The sequence below is a fragment of the Protopterus annectens genome, chromosome 5.part0 (assembly GCF_019279795.1).
Source record: "Protopterus annectens isolate FY-2018-M chromosome 5.part0, PAN1.0, whole genome shotgun sequence".
Taxonomy (NCBI): Eukaryota; Metazoa; Chordata; order Ceratodontiformes; family Protopteridae; genus Protopterus; species Protopterus annectens.
In genome coordinates, this window is record NC_056735.1 from 1,461,747,113 (window position 1) to 1,461,770,727 (window position 23,615).

Below are 23,615 nucleotides of genomic sequence, written 5' to 3' on the forward strand. Positions count from 1 at the left end.
AGCTGGTGCATAAGGGATACGAATGCCAGTATCCTTATGTAGAGCTCTAGAGGGAGACAGCACACTCCTCATCAGCTCGAAAGCAGACCCCACCCATTCCAAAGATGTCCCTGGCTCCAAAGAGACAGAGGACAACCCTGGACCCAGGGAGATTGGCTCCAAGGCTGATGTGGGAGCCGATCTTACCCAAGCAGACGCACCAAGGGGTAAACTCAGAACCAAAGAAGTTCGGGCCCAAGCACCCCGCTCCCAGATACTCCAGATGGTGCAGAGAGAGTCGGAGCAGATGTCAGCTCTTTGATCACCGAAGTGGGTCCTGGAACCGACAATTCTACATTAAGTGGTATTAGGCACTCCGGCTCCGAGGGTCCAGCTTGGCTCGGAGGAGGAACAACTGTGGATGTAATGATTTTGGAAGGCTCTGAGACCTGATGGGTTGGTGCCGAGAATAATTTGGCTAGTGCCGGCCATTTCAGGGTCTGTGCACCACCCGCTCCATGTCATCATCAAATAGGTTCCTAGTGGACCTGGAGGATAGAGAAGGAGAATGAGACCTCTCCAAAATGGGAGATCTCAGAGTAGGGGAGACCGGTGAAATATCAATGGACTGGCTCCAAGACATGGTATCTTGCGGCTCCAAAGACCTTGGGGCCGAAGAACCAGGCTCGTCAATGATGATGACTTCCGTTGGTTCCGAGGGCTGTGGAGCCGAGGAGGTAGGTGTCCTAGAAAGTTTAAACAATTTTTCTGGAGACTCCAACTGAGCCGAAGAAACAGGTGGTGGTCTTTTGGAAGGTTTGTCCTTTTTTGAAGAGGAGGAGGAAGAAAAAACACTCTGTACTGCTTCCTCAAAGGTTGGCTTTAAGAGCCCCTTGAGAATCAATTTGTTTCTCCTCTCCTGTAACACTCGTGCACTAAAGGAATGACAGAAAGTATAATCCTCCTGTAAATGAATAGCTCCTAGACAGTATATGCAAATGATATGCCTGTCAGTAAATGAGATTTCTTGTGTACATTTTTGACATTTTTTAAAGCCCGAAGGCTTATGCTCCCTCTCTCTAGACATGATAGAAGAGAGTTTCCAAAAACAAATTGCAAAGGCAACTTTTCAGAACTGTGATAAACAACACACTCTAAGCTAAACAACACTGCATTACAAGTAAGGATAAACTAGAACTCTGACAAGAAGAGTAGCACTCTAATCTAATGAACACTACACATCTAAGTTACTATAACTATAAAAACTTTAGTATGAAGAGTAGCACTAGGGCCTCTAACTTAAACGGCCCTAGATACCAAGGATAACACACACTAACTACTACTACTACCAGCCCTCTAACTAAAACAGGCGATTAGCTCTCTAATTTAAATGAGCTAAACTATCAACTACTGCTAAATTTCAATTACTAAAAAAGATAATAAACAACACACCACTACAAAAAACTACGGGATACAACAAGGCCTGCAAAAAAACGACAGCCCAAAAAACAGCAACCAACAGCAGAAAGAGAGAAGATTAGCTACACCCTTAATCTAACTATTTAAACATGCTAACAAACACTATAAATGCAAGAATACTAGAAAAAATAAGCTAACTGAGTGAAAAAGACAAAAACTTAGCCACGGACAAGAAGTGCATATCCAACCGTGTAAAGCGGCAAGCGAGATCTAGAGAGTTGCACCACTGCATCATGGGATACCTACCTGCCATGAGCCAAGTTTGAGACTTCCAGCTGTGTATTCGGCCGAGTCGGAGCTGAGGACTGGCTCCGAACCCATAAAAGTAAGAATGAAGGCGAGATAGGACAACATAACATCTGTTTTATTTGATTTGATTATACTGTCAGTGTAACACTATGCCACATCCAGGTCATTAGGTTTCTCGAGGAAGCAAGTCGAATTACTAGTACTTCAAAAACAAACATTACAGTTAACATTTAATAATGTTAAGTACCAAAACAAGCTTTAAAAAGCAAAAGACAAAAAAAAAAAAAAAAAGGAATTTTTCTTTTTCTTTTGACACTCACGTTGCTAAAGTGGTTAGAAAGACCTTCTACATTGCCCACCTGATCATGAAGGGATTCACATCCAGATCTAGTGAGGTCATTGTTCCCCTGTACTCTTCACTTATCAGACCAATGATCGAGTACAATGCCCATTCAGGATGTATCTCACCCGACATCTGCAGCAATTGGAGAGACCCCAAAAGTTCCTCACCAAAAGGATAAAGGGACTCCAAAATCTGTCATATGCTGCCAGATTGAAGAAACTCCAGCTCTATTCAGTCGCATACCGTCTGCTCAGAGGTGACATGTGCCTGACATACAAGGCCATGTCCAACACGGAATTAATGGACATGCTCCACCTCAAAAAATCCAAATCCACCAAAACCACTAGAGCAAGCGACTTAAACCTTAGCACGGACATAAATAGGATGTGCTGGAGGGATAGATTTATCACTCAGAGACTCCCTATGCTGTGGAATAAAATCCCCGTCCATGTGAGACAGAGCACCTCGCTGGCTCTGTTCAAGAGAAATCTTGACCTGTGGATGGGAGATCGTAGGTTTACCCCGGGAATCATCTCTGTGTCACTGCTGGACAGAGGCACAACAAACTAATGGGCACAGTATTTTTTCATATAAGGGGTGGCGTAAGCCACAAAAATTTGGGCTAGGCTTATAAATGCCTTAGGGCAGATAGCCTAGTATAAACCTATGAACCTATGAATAAATACAATGAAATCAATTAAATATACTTCAGCTACAGAGAGTGAAAAAGACAGTTTAAGTTTTTCTGCCATCACAATTCACATTGAGTACAGCAGAAGAGAAATAAATCATTATGCTGGCACCTGCAGTCTTCAAACTTGCTTAACACTATTAGCAGTTACACACACACACTCACATTACAATTAAAATTTCATTGTACCTAACCGAAATATATGCAGAAGTTGTTACAGGTGACCCTGAGTGCATGGCAGACAGGAGATACATCTGTATTCTTGCACAATCATAAAATCAGTTTATTATAGGAGTTTGATAAATATGAAAGCCTTCCCAATATGGTAGATAAATTATTCAGGTTGGATAAAAATGGAAATGTTCCTTTCCTAGTAAGAATTTCAGTTTAAAAAGCTAGAAATGTACTAACAGGCCATTAGAGTTTCAGGTTAAACTGAACACAGAACTGTCTGTACTAGGAAATCAACCCTTAAGAAACCCACCCCATCTACACAAAATACATTTCTGAAAGTTAACATATCCAAGAGGAGCTGTTTTTTGAGAAGTAGTAGGTATATAATTGTTATTACTTACCCTATAAATAAAAGACCGCAGTGCAGTGAAGACGTGCTTTAGTGAAGTTTCAGACTGATTTTTTCGAAGGCAGCAGAGGTGAACATCAAAAACCTTTTTCATCAGAGGATTATGGCCATTGTCCACAATAAGTTGATTCTGTGGAGCAAACATATTTTAGTTACTCTTTCCAAACTGCAAAGCTAAAAATGAAATACTTACGCAGCTTAAAATCCAGGCTATACTACACTTTAAAGAATTGTAGCAAATGGGCAATGTTGCTCTTCTAAAAAAAAAGAATATAAACAAGAGAAAGAGTTAATATCAGAACCACAACTGTTAAGTGTGGGTTCTGCAGTAGATGGGATGAATGTTATCAATAGTTTCTGCAGATTATTGATCAATAACATGTAAATACACATTCAACAGCTGAGAAGATAATGGTGATTTTTTTATATTTTTATAACTAAACAAATCTAGAAAAACAGGTCAGTTTGCTCAAACTCAAGTATTCAGAAGTACTAAGGCTGCTTTAGAAAACTGATACTAAACATAATAAAAAGCATGAAAAGATGTCTGTCTTCAAAATAAATTAATTTGATACAGAAAGACAACTATTTCTAAGTATTTTTGATTGTCCAAACTGCAATAAAAAAATGTGTGAAACCTACTTACAGTATTAAGGTTATGGGGGAGGGCAGCTTTATTTTTACATCTAAATATATTATATTCTTCACAGCGTATCTCACAGCAAATCACATTTTGACAGACTCCCAAGCACCTATGGGAGGCGGACGGTTACAGAATTCTCAGTAGCACAGACTCACATTCTAAAACGTGCTTTACTCCTGTACTGTGCATCCAAGTTGTAGTGTTTTCAGCAAAACATGCATCAGTTTCTAAAATATCTTGTGCAGAAGCATTTCTGAAACATGCTGCAGATATTGCTGCTGCTGTATAGATATGGAATAAGCTTCCACTATGCCTTGCAGAATTTTTTTAATTGCATTTGTCATAGAAAAGTCAATAGTCCAACCATTTTAGGAGGAATCCTTACTTAATAGCATTTATGGTTTACATCCTACCTGGATAATCGTAAACAAGCAGTTCTCTGGCAGAATCATCTTTCTGAACTCCTTCCTACTTCCTTAGGTGTCCCACAGGGCTCTATCTTAGGCCCACTTTTATTCTCCATTTTTATCAATGACCTTCATCTCTCTATTCCCTTCTCTACCTGCATTCAATACGCCGACGACTCCACAATTATTTGTTCAGCATCATCCCAAACTGACCTGCATTCTTTCACACAAAAATCTTTCACCACAATAGAAAAATGGTTCTCAAACCATTGTCTTCTCCTCAACCCAAAAAAAAAAACAAATTATTGCTGTTTACACCCTCACACTCATCTCCCCCTCTTCATTTTACATTGGAATCTAACAATGGTACCATTATTTCTCCCGACACTACCACCAAACTCCTAGGAATCACAATAGATAATCAACTTAAATTTAACACTCACATTAACACTACAATAAAATCTACCAACAAAAAACTCGGATCCCTGTATAGAATTAAACAATTTCTAACACCTCTAGCCAGATCTACAATAGCAAGAACTCACTTAATCTCTACCCTATTATATGCTTCCCCCATCTATACTAACCTGTCCCAAAACAATCTTAACAAACTAGCTAGATCTTATAATAACATTGCCAGATTCGCCACTAACTCACCATATAGGACTCATCACTGTCAAAACCTAAAACAACTAGGCTGGCTTGAATTACCTCACCTCCTACAATTCAACCAACTTATTATTGCCCATAAAGTCCTTTATCAACCAAACAATACCCCCACTCTCTCTACCCTCATAACACCATACTGTAACCTGAAAAAGCTACGCTCAACTAAAAAAATGCTGATGCAAACTTCTTTATCTAATAACTCTGCAGGAGACTCTCTTTTTTCTAACTTTGTTGGGAAAATATGGAATCTCCTACCAACTGACCTTACAGCTCTTGCATCTCTCCCACTATTCAAAACTAACCTTAAACATTTCCTCTCCAACCACTGGTTATGCTCTTGTAATAACCCTGACTAATTGCTTTTCTCTTGCTTTTCCTCTGTTCTACCCTGTCTCCCTCAAAATTTCTCTTTTAAACTTGATTCTTTGAACTTATTTACTCACTGACCTTTCTACTCTTAGCTGCTCTACCCAACCCATCTACCTACCAATCCTATTTTCCAAATGCTGTCTTATCCTGTAGATGTCCTTAGTATCCTTTATATCCCCATCTTTTCTCTATTTACTTACTTATTTTTTGGAAAATAGTCAAGTCCTTTTTATACTATGTACCAATCTTGTTTTTATTAATGTTTTGTTATACATTTTTTGTACTGTTGTTTCTAATTTACTTGTAATATTAAATGTTTTGTAAGCTCGGAGCTTTTCTCCTCGGGCCTCCACTGAAAATGGACATGTATCCAGTTGGACTAGCCCGGTTAACAAATGTAAAATAAAATAAAATAAAATAAAAATAAATGTTCTGTTTTCAAAAAGATATAAAAAGCTTAAATATTTAAAAGACAGGCATAAAGCAATGTTTGCTTCTGGGCTTATCATAAGAAAAATTACCACACATTGTGCTTCTATGCTGGTTAAGTTATCTGCTTACAACAGAATATAATTCATTATTTTCTGCCTACAACAAAGGAGATCTGCTTGCCATTTCAGGTGTTCAAAGGAAAGTTATCTGAAACATCACAAAGGGCATGCAACTCAAACACTCTAGTAGGCTTCAGTCACTGGGTTTATGCTCTGTTTAATACAGGTATCTAAGAGAAAGTGTGTCTTGCTTATAAGGCATTACAGGAAAAGGTGTCAATCTCTTTTAATTTAGAACAGTTACAGAAAAACAAAGCTTCCACATGTAGACATATAACTTTTAAGATGGAGACCTGCAGCAGTGTGTAGGTGTGTAGGTCTAAGTCAATGTTGTATACAACTGGAATAAAGTTCCTTTGACCATTCGGAAAAGTAACTCACTACCAAGTTTTAAGGTATCTTTAGATAATTAGATGGACACTCTTTTTATTCAACAATGCAGGATGCTGCATTTTGAAGGGCCTATGGCATATACACAGTGCATGTGAGCTACTGAACTTTGCAGTTTTTTGGAAACGTTCTAAGGTAATTAGTAATTTATGTACTTGAGAAACTTCAGAAACACAGGGTCTTTAAACCCAGCTGATATCCATGCTGTGCTGATGAGGTCAATAAAAAGGCTGAATCATGCATGTCCATATCTAGTAGAGTTTGGATTTATTGGCCTGAATGTAACCATAAAGATTTAAAAGTAAAAATGTCACAGACATTCAGAAGCCATGTAGGTGAAACACGATGTCCTTGTAGAGCCATTTGCATATATCTTATTGGTCTCCATTACCGGAGGTTTAAGGTATCGCACAAAATGGTTTGTCTGTGTGACCTTTTTTACCCTTTGGTTTGGATGTTAGTTGGGATATTTTTCAGGCAACCAAATGATTATGGACATCAGCTGTGTATAAAGACCCTGTTTTCTTAAGTATTGATAAACCATCCACTTACGTAGTGATAATGAGGCCAGTAAAAAGGCCGAAACATGCAAGTCCACAGGTAGTGAAGTTTGGCTTTATCAGCCTGAATGCAACCATAAAGACTTAAAAAGTAAAAATGTCATGGACATTCAGAAGTTATATAGTGAAAACACGTGATGCCTTCAAGGGGCAATTTGCCTATATATCATGGGCCTTCTTAACAGGAGGTTTACACTACTGCACAGTAAAAACTCTAGCTTGGATAGGTTTTTCTTGAAGACTTCACTACAAAGAGGATAACATATAGTTAGACTCTGGTACTATAAATTTTTACTCAAATATTCCAGTTATGCCTCAAAAGCAAATCCATAATTTTTTTTAACCAATACGTAGAGGATGTGATACATCTACATGGCACAGGCAGGTAAAGCTTTGACAATGTCATAGATAACTCTGTTTCAAACAATGGTCTAGACGCTGACTGGGGACAGATGCTGAGTTATACATTTGAGAAGGAAGGGTTAAGGCAACATCCCACAGCTTCAGCACCACCTACCAGACAGCCCAAAGAAAACCTAAAACAGCAGGATGTACTACACTACCCAAGACATACAAAGCACGGTAGCTGATACATTAGAGTGTAGAAGTACACACAGACATTCTGGACCTGGCATAGCTGTTACTGTTCTGTTTGCCCACAGAAAAGGAGGAGAGAGCAGGGCATATGAAAAATCTGATTAAACCGTAGAATGTAGGACCTCAATCATCAGGCAACATACAAAAATTAGCCGAGTAACAAAGAAAGTACAGTTTTGTACCTACCATAAATGTAGATGTCCAAACTGGATAGCATCTGCAGTCATAAGTGGGTTGTCCTGTCGTCAGGCAGCCCTTCAGTCGGCCGGATTCCAAAGTCCGGGTCCGGCTTCGGCTGATGTCGCACTCCACCCGACGTCATCACTGTTGGTCTTCGGGTATAAAGGCACCAGCCGACGCCATTTTCCTCAGTGTTTCTTGCCCCAGATGCCAGTAGCCCTCTTGCAGGCTAAAATTTGGATAGATGCCAATGTTTCCAAATAGATAGAGGTAAACACAACAATAAGCATGTATGTACATATACACAAACAAATACACCATAAAGACTCCCCAACAGCTAGCTATTAGAAGGGTAAACACCCTAGGAGTACCACAGAGGGGATGGAGGGTAATCCTGACTGCAGATGCTATCCAGTTCGGACATCTACATTTATGGTAGGTACAAAACTGTACTATGTCCTTCATGGATGCATCTGCAGTCATAACAAGTGGGTAGAATACCATAGCCAACTAGGGAGGAGGATAAAAATAGATTATGGTGTGTTTAGGATCCCTTGCAGTACAGCAGTGGCAAACCCTGCTCGGGATCTGGAATATAGAGGCAAATTATAATGCTTGGCAAATGTATGCACGGAGGTCCAAGTAGCCGCCTCAATAATGTCTTTGGTTGCCACTCCTCGTAAGAAGGCTGTGGTAGTGGCTGTTGCCCTTGTAGAATGAGGTCTTATGTTCTGTGGAATTGGTTTTCCATGGAAGGAGTAACAGAATCGTATGCAATTTCCTATCCATTTGGAGATTGTCTGTTTGGAAATAGCTTTTCCTTCCCTTCCTGTTGCATAGGCTACAAAAGTTGGTCAGTCTTTCTGCTATTTTTTGTTCTGTCCAAGTAGTAGCGTAGCTGTCTATGTACATCCAAGGTATGCAGTATTCTTTCCCCTCTGTTTTGTGGGTTGGGAAAGAAGGTAGGTAGGTGGATTGCCTGGTTTAAAGACAGTCTGGATACCACCTTAGGCATAAATGTAGGATTAGTCCTCATGGACACACTATCTTGGTGGAAGATTAGGAAGGGTTGCACTGCCATTAAGGCCTGTAGTTCTGAAACCCTCCTTGCTGAAGTGATTGCCAGTAGGAAAGCAGTTTTCCATGACAGGTGTTGTAGGTCTGCTGTTGCTGCTGGTTCAAAGGGTGCTAGTGTCAACTTTTCTAGCACAAAGTTTAAATCCCAAGCTGGTAATGGTGGTTTCCTTGGAGGTTTTACATTCTTGATTCCTCTGAGGAATTGCCTGAGCAAAGGGTGCGAAAAACAGGTGTATCAAAGCTGTATTCTGCTGAAATAGCTGATGCATGTATCTTGATGGAGGAGTAGGACAGGCCTGAATGAAGAAGTTCGCCAGATACTCCAGAATGTTAGGCATATCTATGTTTGACACATCTTTTCCTCTTTCCGTACTCCAGATGACAAACCTTTTCCATTTTCCAGCATAGTTCCTTCTTGTTGAAGGTCTGCATGCTTCAAGAATAATGTCTTTAACTCTTTGGGAAAGTTCTGGAATAGCTGCTGTTATGTGATGTTCCATGCAGTCAGTTGCAAGGTTTTAGGTTTGGATGTATGATGCTGTAGTTGTTCTGTGTTAACATCAAGGGCATCAGGGAATTGTCCACATATTGTTCGAGACATGCTCCTCAGTAGTGGGAACCAGTGTTGTGTTGGCCAGTTTGGAGCTATCAGGATTATCCTTGGGCGTTCTTCCTTGATTTTCAGTAGTACCTTGTGTATCAAAGGAAGAGGCGGGAATGCATATGCTGTTAGGCCTTTCCAGTTGAAAGAGAGCGAATCCACTTTCCATGCTAATGGGTGGAATGTCCTTGTGCAGAATTTTTTGAGCTGGTGATTGAGAGGTGATGCGAATAGGTCTATCTGTGGCATTCCCCATTTCTTTGAGATGGTCTTGAAGATGTCCGGGTGAAGCTTCCATTCGTGGGCATCCGAAGTGGTTCTGCTTAATATGTCTGCTAGGGTATTGTCTTTCCCTGGTAGAAATATTGCCTGTAACTGGATGTTGTAGCTGAGTGCCAGGGTCCACAGCTCCAAGGTCATTCTGCATAGGGGGTATGAATGAGTGCTTCCCTGTTTGTTGATGTACCACATGACTGTGGTGTTGTCTGTCCTTATCATCAACTGGCCCTCTTTGAGAAATGGTTTGAACTTTTGGATTGCCAGTTTTACTGCCAGCATTTCTTTTAGGTTGATGTGCAGTTGAAGTTGATCCTGTGTCCACAATCCTTGCACGCATTTGTCCAGCATGTGGGCCCCCCATCCTAGGTCTGAAGCGTCTGTTGTGATGGTCTGGCTTGCTTGACATCTGCGAAAGGGTAGGCCTGGGTTTGACTGGCATGCCTGAGCCCACCATAGGAACTCCTGGTTTAAGCATGGAATTAGTGGGATTTCTGTTTCTAGACTGTGTCTGTGTTGGGACCATAAATTCTTTAGGTACCACTGTAGTTTTCTCATATGTAGTCTGGCAAATGGAACCAAGATTATGCATGATGCCATGAAGCCCAAGGCCTGCAGTACTTTTCTTGCTGTTAACTTGTTCAGTTTTGCTAGTGCCAAGAAGTATAGAGGGAGTTCTTTTTGTTTTTCTGTAGTCAGGAATGCCATTTGTTTTACTGTGTCCAATTCCGCCAAGAATGTCCTTGTTTGGGATGGTATCAGCCTTGACTTTTGTAAATTGACTGTGTATCCCAGTGCTTGTAGCAAGTAAATGACCCTTTGTAAATCTGTTGTCAGCTTGATTTTGTTGTCCCCTTGTAGCAGGCAGTCGTCCAGGTATGGGTAAATTTGAATTCCCTGAAGTCTGCAATGTGCTATTACTGATGCCAGGCATTTTTTGTATACTCTGTGCAGTAGATAAGCCAAAAGGCAATGCTGAGAATTGATAGTGCTCTGATCCTGCAAGAAATCTGAGGTATCTTCTGCAGATTGGTCGAATGGGGACGTGCAGGTATGCCTCCTTGAGATCTAGAGTTACCAGCCAAGACTCCTTGCCCAGCATGGGAAGAAGTTGCTGTAGGGTCAGCATTTTGAATTTTGGGACAATGATGTATGTATTTAAGGTGGACAGGTCGAGAATTGGTCTCCAACTTTTTCCTTTCTTGGAACTAGGAATAGTCTGGAGTAGAACCCCTTTCCTTGCTCTGCTGTTGGCACTCTTTCCACAGCTCTCATGTTTGCTAACTCCATTAGCTGGCGTAGAGCCTCTGTTTTTTGATTTGGAGGTAGATTTGGCATTCCTCTTTTGACTGGAAAAGTGTGGAAGTGAAACCGGTAACCTTGATCTATGGTTTGTAAAATCCACTTGTCCTTTGTTATGTAGTGCCAGTTCTTTGTAAATAAGGTTAACTTTCCGCCTAGAGGAGCTGCTATTTGTTCCCTGGTAGGCGGATTGAGGTTAAGTCACTGTGGTTGTGTTGATGTAGTGGCAGTGGCTGTGTCTGTGCCTCTGTTGTTACCTTGCCACTGTCTTCCTCTGTAGGCACCTCCTCTGGATTGGTTTCTGCCTCTGGAACGTCTATTCCTGCCCCTTTGAAATTTTGTGGAGTCAGGAAAGGAACAATTTTTGGCAGGCCAGTTCCTGCTAAACCTTGGGGTTGAACCTGCAAGAAATCTTTAACAGTTTGAACAGATTTTGCCTTTTCTTCCATTTTCTTCATAACCTGCTGGGCAGATGTACCAAACAAACTTGTCTTGTCCATAGGAGCATCTAGCAACTTAGCTTTAACATGATCCGGTAAAGCTTGTTCCTTTAGCCATGCATGCCTTCTTATCACTGTGCCTGTCATGGCTGATCTAAATGAAGCCTCCAGTGCATCATAGCCACATTTTAAGGAATGGTTGCTAACCTGTTGTATGTTATTTACCATCTCTAATACATATTTCTTATCAAGAGATTCATCAGTGGTTAGTTTTTAGTTAACTGATCCAGCATAAACTCTTGGTATTGTATCATGTGAAACTGACAGTTTAAAGCTCTAGCTGAGAGAGTAGCTGAAGTGTAGACCTTTTACCCCATCTGTCTAATGACCTTGCTTCCCTTTCAGAAGGAATAGGGTTTTAGCTATGGTCGCGCTACTGCCTTGGGGCCCTGGGATATAGTTTCTGGGTCTGCAAGTGGAGCCTTGTAAAGGTGGTGATGAGTATCTGGCACCCTGTAAAATCTGTCTGGTTTGGCAGGGGCTGGGGTAAAGAATCTGGAGCGGAGCAAACATCATTGAAAGCATCATCCACCACAGAGAGAACAGGGGTATAGCTAAGGGCCTGTGCTGTGGGAGGTGCAGAAAAGTCAAGTCTTTTCTGGAGTCTGAAAAATCCTGTTGCTGCCATTGGAACTGTTCTCGCATGGCATGCAAGGTTTCCCAAAGGAGAATTCTTCTGGTGGGGAAGCAGCTGGGATGGATTCTTCAGCATCAGAATCTTCAAAATTGGAGAAGGAGCCTCTGGCTGGTCAGTTATGTCTGATTCATCAGCAGAATCATCAGAGGACACTGGCTCGGGGGCTCTGCCCTAGGTCTCTTCTCTGGGGCTGAGAGGCCCTGTCTGGGTGAGATTGAGATCCTCTAATTAAAGAAATTAAATCTTCTGCCAAAGTTAGCATTTGAGAACTAGAAGAGGGCCTGGATGTGGGTGGTTTAACAGGCACTGTTTTAGTAGTCTTGGCTGCTTTAGCCCTGGCGAAGGCCTTAATGGACATGGCTGCTGGAGGCCTAGCAGCACCACGTGCTGGGGTAGAAACATCCAAGGGATGGTGTCTGATAAGTCAACCACCGTAGTGGGTAAAATTTGTGAAGTCGTTTCAAGAGTTGTAGCAGGGGCCTCGGTTGTAGGAATAGGTTCAGCTGTACTTTGTTCAGTTTTCTCGGTTTCGCCGGAAACCGAGACACTCGGGGTTTGCTTGACCATGGTTTCGGCGGAAACCGCGGACCGCGAGTGTCGGGCTTTATCTTTGCGTTTTGCTAGATTGGGTAGTCGGAGGATCCGGCGGCATAATGTACGCAAAATCAGAACCGAAAAACTGTTCTGCAAACTCCGACCGACGCCTAAGCGTTTGTCGGTTGAAAGAAGCACAGGCCGAACAGGCTGCTACGTCGTGGGCTGGGCCTAAACAAGGCAGACAGTAAGAGTGGAAATCTTTATGAGGTATTTGTTTCCCACAGTTTAAACAATTGTTAACTTTTTCTGACATCGGCTGAGGCAAGAAAGAGTCCCCAACGAGGTACTTAGCTTTAGAAGTCTTCGAAGTAGTATTCGGTAGAAGTAATCTCTGGATCCGACCGACCGCACAACAGCTTCTGCTTCGCCACGCGGCAAGAAAGACTGAGGAAAATGGCGTCGGCTGATGCCTTTATACCCGAAGACCAACAGTGATGACGTCGGGTGGAGTGAGCCGGACCCGGACTTTGGAATCCGGCCGACTGAAGGGCTGCCTGACGACAGGACAACCCACTTGTTATGACTGCAGATGCATCCATGAAGGACATCTGTGTTTTCATCCAGTACACAAATAATGATATTTCTGGCTGACATTTTCATCTTGTCCTTGGTATGAAACATCAGTTTTGCTGAACCTACAAATGGAGCCAGGCTGGGGCTTGGCTGTGATGTTACATATTTAGCTGAAATACAAACAGCTTACCTAGATGTACTGAAGACCCCATAAACTATAATACTTTAAAAAATGCATTTGTTATCCCTAAGCTTTGCATTTAACAACATTAAAGTATCATGAGTTTTCCATTGTGCCCAGTTTACTTTCATTTGCTGTCAGATATGTTTTTTTTTCTTAACTGAACTTTGCCTAGGAACCACTGTTTGCTTTGTTTGATATCTTTTGCAGTACCTTGGGATTAGGGTTATTAGAAAGAAGAAGAGGAGAAACAGATCTGCCTGAGGCATGGAAAAAGGATTCTTCTTCCAGGCTCCTTGAGTTGTTCTACAACAAGACTTCCTGAGATGCCTATTTTCTAATAAAGCAAAATAGTCTTCTACTGGTTTTCCCCATCTCTGGGTCAAATTCAGGAAAACAACCCTGTTCAACGTTCATTAATCAGGGTCGGACTGAGATCTGTTTAACATGTACAGCAGTACATTATTTTGAAATGGAATATATACAATGTCCTGATGTCCAAGCCTAACTTCTGGGCTATCTGCCAGGCCTGCATAACTAATATACATAGAAAGCAACAATGGGTACCTCCCTGCTTGGTGATGTGTAACATCATAGCGGTGTCGTCCATAATGATATGCAGGGTCCCATGGGCCCAAATCTGCCTGAATACTTTTAGAGCTAAAACAAGTGGTAGCATTTCCTTCAAAAGCATACCTTTCTTTTTTCATGTCATTCCCTCCATATGCCTTAAAAACGCAGTTCTCCCACATGGGCTACCCATGCTGCTTCTGAAAAGCTCAAGGTGAGGGCCTGGATCCCCTGGGCAAGTCCAAAGGAAACCCTATGTTGAGATGCATCTAATTCTTCCACTATAACAGCTCCTCTTTCATACAGGTCAAAATGGGAATGCAAATCTCCAGACACTGGGAATGCTAGCATTATCTGTTTCAGAGATACTACAGTAACTTTTTTACATGCCGTACTGACAGAGGAACCATCATGCGCAAGAGGTAAAGTACCTCAGTATTCTAAGGAATTCTCTTGATATAATGATGTATTTTCCCAAGCCTGTGTAGACAAACTGTCAAAGACATAATATGTTTATTCCCTGGGAGGTAAGCCTTCCGTTCTTCTGTGCCCTGTAATGCCCTAAGGAACAGCACTTTTGCAAAGGTCAGCTGTGACTAGGGAAAAAAACAAAGCTGTGAAACCACATAGGGTACAGTGCTAGGTCTTCTGAATACTCTCTACTGAGTCTGCTTGAATCAGACAGTTGTCCAGGTAGGCATAAGCTTGTACTCCCTTGGTCCTGCAAAATGGTATCAATGGAGCCACACATTTTGTGAAAACTATGGCTGCAGTAGACACACCAAGGGGCACAATGGTGACCTGGAAATTAAGTCTTCCTGCTAAGAATGTTAAATAGTTTTTTGTGCACAATGGAAATGTGGAAGGAGGCAGCATCCTTTAGGTGTAGGTAAGAATGAAGACTAGTGGGAAGAGAAGAGGAAGGTAGTCTTGGAGAGTAAGCATTTTGAATTTCGGTACTAAATGAAACTTTTCTAACTTTGACAGTTCTAGGATGGACCTATAAATCTCTTTTTTCCTGGTACTAAAAACTGTTTTGACAGCTCTACAGTGATTTGCTGGCTTTTGAATGCCTTGAAAGCAAGTAAAACACTGTGTGCCTTCATTTTTTTCTGCAACTAGTAGCACATAGAGCAAAGTTCCATGCCCTACAAAGATTTATGATCATGTCTTTACGCTTGAGGTGAATTTCTTACATCCATGTCTTGAGCACATAAAAATTTGGTTATGATTGGAGTCCCAGACATCCTCCTCTGTGTTAAGCTCCTTAAAGTACCGTTATGCCCTAGCTTTATACTACAGTATAAACAGTTGTCAACAAAGAAGAGTCGCAGAAAGTGCAAACAACTTGTAAAAGCTGTAATACATTTCAGGCTGTCATACATTTTTGTGTATGGGAATTCAAGGTGTATTACAACTTTTAAAATGGTTACAGAATTAGATGCTCTTTATTTCCTTGTGCTATCCAAGAGGCAGCAATAAGTGTGCTACAGCTTTCAAAGTTGTAAAATAACTTTTCAACACTTTTTTGACTGTAAAGGAGATATTTTTAGTGAACAAGTTTAGCTTCCCATGTTGAAGTCCCTGACCATTGCTTTCCATAGGAAATCATTGTCACTGCAGTTTCTAAGCTTAAACAGTCACTGACTCCTTTTGTTTCAGGAGTTTCCCCTTTTCTTCTGTGTTTGTGTAATCATGGAGGTAGTATATATGTTTTGGGGTTGATGCAGGGGTCCTGACCTCTGCAACAATTTTATATGGGGTTAAGCTTCCAAGTTCAGTTCAGTAAATTGATACCTTATCAAGGTGGAAAGTGGGAATGCATATGTGATTCCAATAAAGCATTTTGAGTCCTCCTGTTTATCAGGCTTGCAGTACATTGAAGCATCTAAAGTTCCACACACTATAAAGACTATAAAGTGGCACCAGGAAGTGCATATTACAGCTTTCAAAGATATAAGACACCTGCTCTCCTACACTTTTGTCTCTAAAACTGGTAATACATGGAGCAGATAAAGCTCTATGTACTACAAAAAATTAAGAAAACCAAGAAATTATACGCTCTCCAAAGGGTGTCAAGATTTACTTCTCAAGCTTTGGTTTGCTCCACACTATGTTCTAAATACTGCCAGTTTTGCCAAGACAGCTCCTCATATACTAGCTGTTGGTGAGGCATAATTTACACATTTTGAAGTGTGAATTCCTTTTCTGACTGAGCATCTGTGTTACTCATGATTACTGTTAGATACAGACTCAGTTTTCCTGAATCTGTTCTAAAAGAAAATTCTGATATGAACCTATGGGATTGTTGTTGAACAATCTGAAGACAAGTGCAATTCTCTGTAACAAAGACAGAGGCTAAGTAACTGAATCTGTCTTCATAGATCTGACTAAGGCCCTTGACTTGGTAGATCACCCTCCACTCCATAATGACTCATTCAAGCTGGAATCTGCAAACTAGCTTTCTCCTGGTTCAAACACTTCCTTACTAATGCAAACATTTCAGCACAGATGGGTAAGTTAAGATTATCCAGTGTCATCCCCATTAAAGCCCTACATCAAACAGGCAAGTTAACATTATCTAGCACCATCTCTGTTAAAGGACCACGTCTCTGCTGCCCATTTACTTGTATTTATCCAAAACTAAAAGCAAACTTTGCACAAATTCCAATAATGCTACATGGAAATGACACAGTGATCTGCAGCTCTAGCTCTCACATAAAATCAAATAGCAGCTTGAGAAAGATATCCAACTACCATTTACCTGGTTAGATAAAAATAAATAACTCTACACACCAACAAATGAAAGCAATATTTCCAGAACACTCCACCCACAGAAAAACTCTTGTTCATCCCCACTAAATTGGAAATTTCTATGTAAAAAACCCACACACCATGGAATTCGATAAATATTTCAAATACCTTGGACAATGTCTAGATAGACTTCTCAACTTCCAACCTCCAACCACATTTAAAAAGTCCAACATCAATTCTCAATTATTTTAAACAAGGAAATCTTTCAATTTCTCTCCCTTGAAGGCAACATGTCAGCTAGAAAAGAAGGGCTCCTTTTAATTGCATCACCATCCAAAAAGCATTATTATCCTTGCAAACTACCTCCAACATTTGAAGGTTCATTATTCTTGCCACTAAATCAGAGCAACACTGTCTAGTACTGACAAAAGCCAAACAGCTTCAAATAGTACACAGAAGAAAACTACTCCTCAGTTCTCATATTTAATCTAGAATCTCTCTGATTCACACCACAAAGAAACTGCAACTTGAGATCACTTCCACCTGCTGTAGCCTCTCTCTAGATACTCTGAAATAACTAGACTTCACTGCATAGACCCCAGTTTCTCAGTGACAGCACTCCAAAACTGGGAATTCCTTCTTACAGATCTAAAACAAACTACCTCCTTCCATAAATTCAGACCAAATTTAGAAATATCTGAACTATGAAGCAACCTGTAGATGTTATCACCACCAAGGGATAAATTAATACCAAACTGTAATCCCACAATCTTCTTCTTTGTCTTTCGTCTTTTCCTGGTTAGGGGTCGTCACAGCAGGACTCTGGTCCGCTAATGATTGGCAGTGGATTTTTTTTATGGTGCCGAGTTGCCAGCCAGACGCCCAACCTTGAAGGAAGGCACACCCATTCACGCACCTACCTGCATGTCTTTTACGTCACTCGACCGTGGGGAGGACATGCAGTCTCCACACAGAAGGCACTCCAGCTGAGAATCGAACAGGAGAACCTCTTGCTGTGAGGCGACAACAGTAATATTCTCTTAAAATATAATTTCCTCCTGCAAGACTCTGTCCCCAGTAAGTTTTAAAAACTAAAACTATATTTTTATCTCCTCCCACATTTTGTATGCATTTTATATATTCTCACTCCTACTCTCACTCATTACCTCCTTTCTCTATCACTTCTAGTGGAGACTGTACATAATGAAAATTGCTGAACCACCAAGATTATACTGTAGTTAATATTATTTCTCATATTCAAAGGTATTTGAACATGGTACATTTAATTGTTATTCTAAGAGCTATACATAAATTTTTTTTGCATTTTTTTCTCTGCAAGTCTGTAAAAGTTCCATGTAGATCTGCACTTTCTCTAGGCTGGTTAACACTAAATGAATAAAAAAATATAAAACCTGCTAGCCCAGGGAGATAAATAAGAAGAGGCACAACCATTTCCTTCTTTACTAACTTATTCAAAAAGCTCTCCAGTGTATTTGTATCCAGCACTTTTCCCTGTCCCCGTACTTTGCTGCACTGTTGGCAGATAAAAGGGTTTCACAACACAAAACATTAAGTCTACGTATTAGCCCAAACAAAATGAATATGAGGAGAACAACTCTTTCCCCTTTTTGTTGACTTAGTCAATGCAAGGAGACGTTTTTCAGTTCCCTACTTCACTGGGACTCTAAGATAATGCCAGTATTATTAGTTGGTTTACTTCTCCGCAGAATCTAAAGTTATGGTTATGTGAAATTATTTCTTTACATGCTAGCTGCTGGTTTGTCTCTCTCAGACAACAGCAGTGATCCTACCGTAACACCTTAGCATATACTGTAACAATTTCTACATTTGAAATATCAGTAATTTAACAAAAAACATAATTGACTCATGTTTAGTTGTTACCACCAATTCAGACTCTAGCTCATTCTAGTCACTTACGCAAGAGCAACCATCATTATAGAATTCATGACCCCCAAAGGCCTTTCACCTCATAACTGTAATACTTTACTAACTTGTTTGATTGCATTTCTTTGGACACTGGCTGGGGCCTTCCCTACTTTACTCAAGCTCACCTACCCTACCCCCCTCATTCATTCCCTCCCACATTATTTACTTTATAGTTCTCTAACTACATCCACTATCTAGCCAAGCAACACAGTCCAAATTCTTGGATCCTTTTTCCATAAAAACTGACCAAATATCGTTTGACTACATGGCTCTGATGGAGTCCATCCATGGTTTATTAGAAGATTATGCCATGATCCACTAAGACTAACCCTTCTGCCACAGCTATAATTGTAGTCTACATAACATTATAACTCTTATATGGAAGCAAGCCACAGTTACCCTCTCGAAAGTTCCCAGACACTCTTCTACCAGTGATATCAGGCCCATTTCCATTTTCTCAACTATTACAAAACTTATGGAAAAGTTTATTTACACCCAACTGTCCATCTTTAGTCAGAAATATAATACGCTTCTCTCCCACCACCCTGAGGTGGTAGCTTTTGGAAGGGCAGAGGTAAACTAAAAAGAAGTTAAGTACTTACCATAAAGTTCCATGTGAGTTGTTTATCTCGCCTTTATTCTCACTGATGGGTTTGGAGCCGATCCTCAGCTCCGACATGGCCAATAGCAAAGCTCAAGGTTTGCCAGTAGTTCGAGACCAAGACTCTTATCCCACAATGCACTGCTGGAATTACCTCAGATCTTGTTTGCTGCGAGTAAAAATATATATACCCTTTTATTTATTTCTACAAGGAAGCACTTCCCGAAGGGGAAGAAGAAATATTGAATAACCAGGATGATACTAGCCTCTAAGTCAACTGTCAGCCAGGAGGGGGAAGGACGGAGGAACGTGAGAATAAAGGCGAGATAAACAACTCACATGGAACGTTATGGTAAGTACATAACTTCTTTATGTGAAGTTGTTAAACCTCACCATTTATTCTTACTGATGGGTAGCATCCCTAGCACTCTCAATCTTGTGTGGCTCATGCAAGTACATTCCTTCAGTACCGTGGAACCAAAGGAAGACCTGTCCCTGGAAGCCTTATCTACTTTGTAATGCGTGATAAAGGTATGAGGCTTAGACCAAGTTGCTGCAGCGCAAATATTGTCAAGGGGCAATTTAGCTTGAAAGGCAGAAGAGGCAGAAGACGTACAAACGGCTCTGGTAGAATGAGCCTTAGGTTTGTGTGTCAATGGCATGCTCACATTCTCATAAACAAAGGATATACAATCTGATAACCATTTAGATAAAGTTGTTTAGCCACTGGATTACCTTTTCTGGCATCTGAGAAGGATACAAAAAGTTGATCTGATTTTCTAATATCCTTAGTTCTGTCAAGATAAAATCTGAGCTGTCTGTGTACATCAAGTTTGTGCAGAATGTATTCCAATTTGTTAGAGTGGTTGGTAAAAAAGACTGGCAGCTCAATGACCTGATTGATATTGGATTCAGAACAGACTTTAGGCAAAAATGAGGGGTTTGTTCTAAGAGCTAATCTATCAGCATGGAAAATCATGTAAGGTGGTCTGACAGATAATGCTTGAAGTTCTGACACACTGCGGGCAGAAGTAATGGCCACTAGAAAAATAGTTTTCCAGGATAAATATTTGAAATCACAAGATGATGCTGGTTTAAAAGGGGGAAGAATAATTTGAGACAGCATAAAGTTCAAATTCCAGGGAGAATAGGGAATTTTGATATCAGGTCTCATGCGAAGAACACTTTTAAGAAAAGTTTTAGATAACTTATGGCCCATAACATTTGAGCCACCAAATCCAAGGTGGAAATTTGAGATGGCAGCTAACTCGATTCGAACTGTAGCAGCTGCTGCCCCTTCCTTAAAAATCTTTGTCAAGAATTCTAAAATGGACGATAACGGAGCTCGGAAAGGGTCAATTTTCTGCGTGTTGGCCCAAATTGAGAACCTTTTCCACTTACTGCCGTATAATTTCCTGGTGGATGGCTTGTGAGAAGACAAGAGAATTTGTCTTGTATCTTCTGAAATTGAATGAAGCCTGGCAATTAGGGGAAGTGGATTAGCCAAGCAGTCAGTTTCAGGGACTGCAGGGAAGGATGGAGGTTCCCTGACAGATGCGTCAGAATGTCTGGAACTGGGTCCAGGATCCATAGATCTTCCAACAGATGATGGTGGAGAAACAGGAACCAAATCTGTCAAGGCCAGTAGGGGGCTATGAGGATAACAGTCCTTCCCAGCGATTTTGCTTTCTGTAAAAATCTGGGTATCAATGGGAAGGGTAGAAATGCATAAAGGAGACCCGGGGGCCAATCGTGTAAGAGTGAATCTCTTGGGGGATGTCCCGGAGGTGGTATTAGGGCAAAGGAGCTTCTGCATTTTGAATTGATGTGGCTGGCAAAGAGGTCACAGCAAGGCTGGCCCCATTTGCGGAAAATAAACTCCGCAACCTGTTGTTTGAGAGACCACTCGTGAGGGAGCAATATTGCCCTGCTTAGCTTGTCCGCTATCACGCTGGATTTCCCCAAATGTGCGTTGCTAACAGAAAACACTGGGATGACACAGTCCATTGCCAGACCCTGAGGGCCTCTCGACAAAGGGGGGTAAGACTTGGTTCCACCTTGTAAGTACCAGACTACTGACATGTTGTCCATCTGAATTATAACAGTTCCTACAGGAAGAGAGTCCTGAAAGTACTGCAATGCCAGAAGTACTGCTCTCAACTCTAGAACATTGATGTGCAGATGTGACTCTTGATTCGTCCATGTGCCTTGGGCAGTCTTTCCCTGAAAATGCTCCCCCACCCTATCAGGGAACCGTCCGTGGTCACAGTGGCTACTGGGGGCAGGGGAAAAGAAAGGGTCTTCCGATTGTGACATGAAGAGACGTCAACCAACACCGAAGGTCTCTCCTGCAAGAATCTGTGATGAGAATCATGTGGTGCATCGGTAGTTTCTAGTAAGACCACTGAGCAAAGAGGAGCCATTGTAGAATTCGCATATGCATCCTTGCGAGTGGTACAGCCAGGATTGCTGCCGCCATCAAACCTAGCACCTTCAAGACCTCTGCTGCTGTAGCTTTGTTCTTTGACACCAGTGAGCGGACGTGTTGGCGGAGAAGTGAGACTCTTTCGATTGGAAGACGTAGAGTGGTAGTTGAGGTATCTAATTCTGCTCCTATAAAAACGGTATGCTGCGATGGTAATAAGGCAGACTTTTCGAAGTTGATTGTAATGCCTAATTGATGGCAGAGTGTCAGAGTGTATTGTGTTGCCTGAGTCAAATGATGCCTGGTGGTAGCTGTGAGGAGCCAATTGTCTAGGTATGGAAACACCTGGAATCTTAGACGCCTCAGGTGAGCCGTGACCACTGCCATGCATTTGGTGAACACTCTGGGGGCTGTAGTGAGACCAAAGGACAGGGCTCAAAACTGGTAATGGCTGGCTCCCAGCTGGAAACGCAGGTGATCTCTGGAGCGTCTGTTCATGTTTATGTGATAGTACGTGTCCTTGAGATCTATGGAGCACATCCAATCGCCTTTCCCTAGGAATGGAAGAATGGACTGAAGTGTGACCATTCGGAACTTCGCTTTCTTTATGAACTGGTTGAGTCTGCTGAGGTCCAAGATAGGTCTCCAGTCCCCTGTTTTCTTTGGTACCAAAAAGAATCATGAGTAAGTTCCGAATCCAACTTGGTCTGCTGGGACTGGTTGGATGACTCTTTTTTCTAGCAATCTGTGGACCTCTACGATTGCTTGTTCCCTGAGACTGGGTGGAACATCTGGGATTCTGTTTACAGGAATGGGAGGGGTAGAGAACGGTATGAAATATCCTCTGGAAATGATACTTTGTACCCATGTATCTGATGTTATGTTTAGCCAGGCTTCTGGGTACAAAGACAAGTGACCCCCGACTGCCTCCAGAGCTGAACAGCCGGGCCCCCTTTCAGGGGCGCTGGTAGGGTTGACCAGAGAACTGACCCCTGTCACCCTGTTGCTGCAGACCCCCTCTGCCACAGGGGCAGAGTCTTCCATTATAACCCCCTCCTCTGCCTCTAGAGGGGGTTTCTCCACGTGTGTTCTGAAAGGCTCCCTGTGCTTTTCGGAACCACATTTTCCCTCCCCTAGGGCTCTTGGGGTAGAGCCGAGTAGGGCTAGAAAAACGGACTCCAATGGCAGATAAGGTCTTGCCTTCCTGCTCACACCTGGTTAAAGTTTCCTTTACTTTAGGCCCAAACAGTGATGAGCCATCGAATGGGGTGTTGATAAAGGAAGACTTAAAGGGTTCCACAAAGGAACAGAGATGCATCCAGACTTGTCTTCGGAGTGCAATGCCTGAACTAGCGGCTCTACTCGAACCATCAGCTGCATAAGATATGAGACGCATGGACAAGTTTACAGCTGAGTTTAGGGTAGCGAGCTGTGCATTGACTTTGTCGGCCACCCCTGCAGCTACCGTACCCTGGAGAGTATCTCCTAGCTCTTTCAGGAGATCTCTTTGTAGTCTAGTAAAATGGGTTAAGTAGTTCAGTGATCGCAGAGAAAAAGTCGCTGAACTAAAAATGCATTTCTCATATCTATCCTTGATCCTAGAATCTCTGTTAGGAGGATGGATAGATGCGGATGTTTCAGACACTTCCTTTTTGGTGGCTGCAGCTACCACCATGGCATCAACAGGCACGCCCTTGGTCAAAAATGGCTTTTCCACTGGAGCAGACATGAATTTATTTGGCCTGCGAGGGACAGGTTCCATGGCCTCCGGTGACTCCTACGCCTTATGAGAGATCAGTTCCATGAGCTCGTCGTAAGGCAGTGACACCCAAGAAGTGGAAGGTTGAGACCCAAAAGCCTTCAAGAGCACGGACTCGTCCTCAGTAGGGGTCTTGGACTGCCAACTGCCCCTCTGACTAAAGATCTCTAATATCTCTGCAAAGG

At 41.8% G+C, this 23,615-nt stretch overlaps 1 protein-coding gene across 10 annotated transcripts in view; it reads right to left on the reverse strand.

The window, feature by feature from the left end:
* The window catches only part of DOCK9 (dedicator of cytokinesis 9), a 2,508,686-nt gene that overhangs the window by 431,650 nt on the left and 2,053,421 nt on the right, over positions 1–23,615 (reverse strand). For all 10 annotated transcript variants that reach the window (XM_044071294.1, XM_044071300.1, XM_044071298.1 and 7 more), the window contains exon 40: positions 3,317–3,454. In XM_044071294.1, the coding sequence (XP_043927229.1) occupies positions 3,317–3,454 (138 nt within the window). The remainder of the gene's footprint in view (positions 1–3,316; positions 3,455–23,615) is intronic.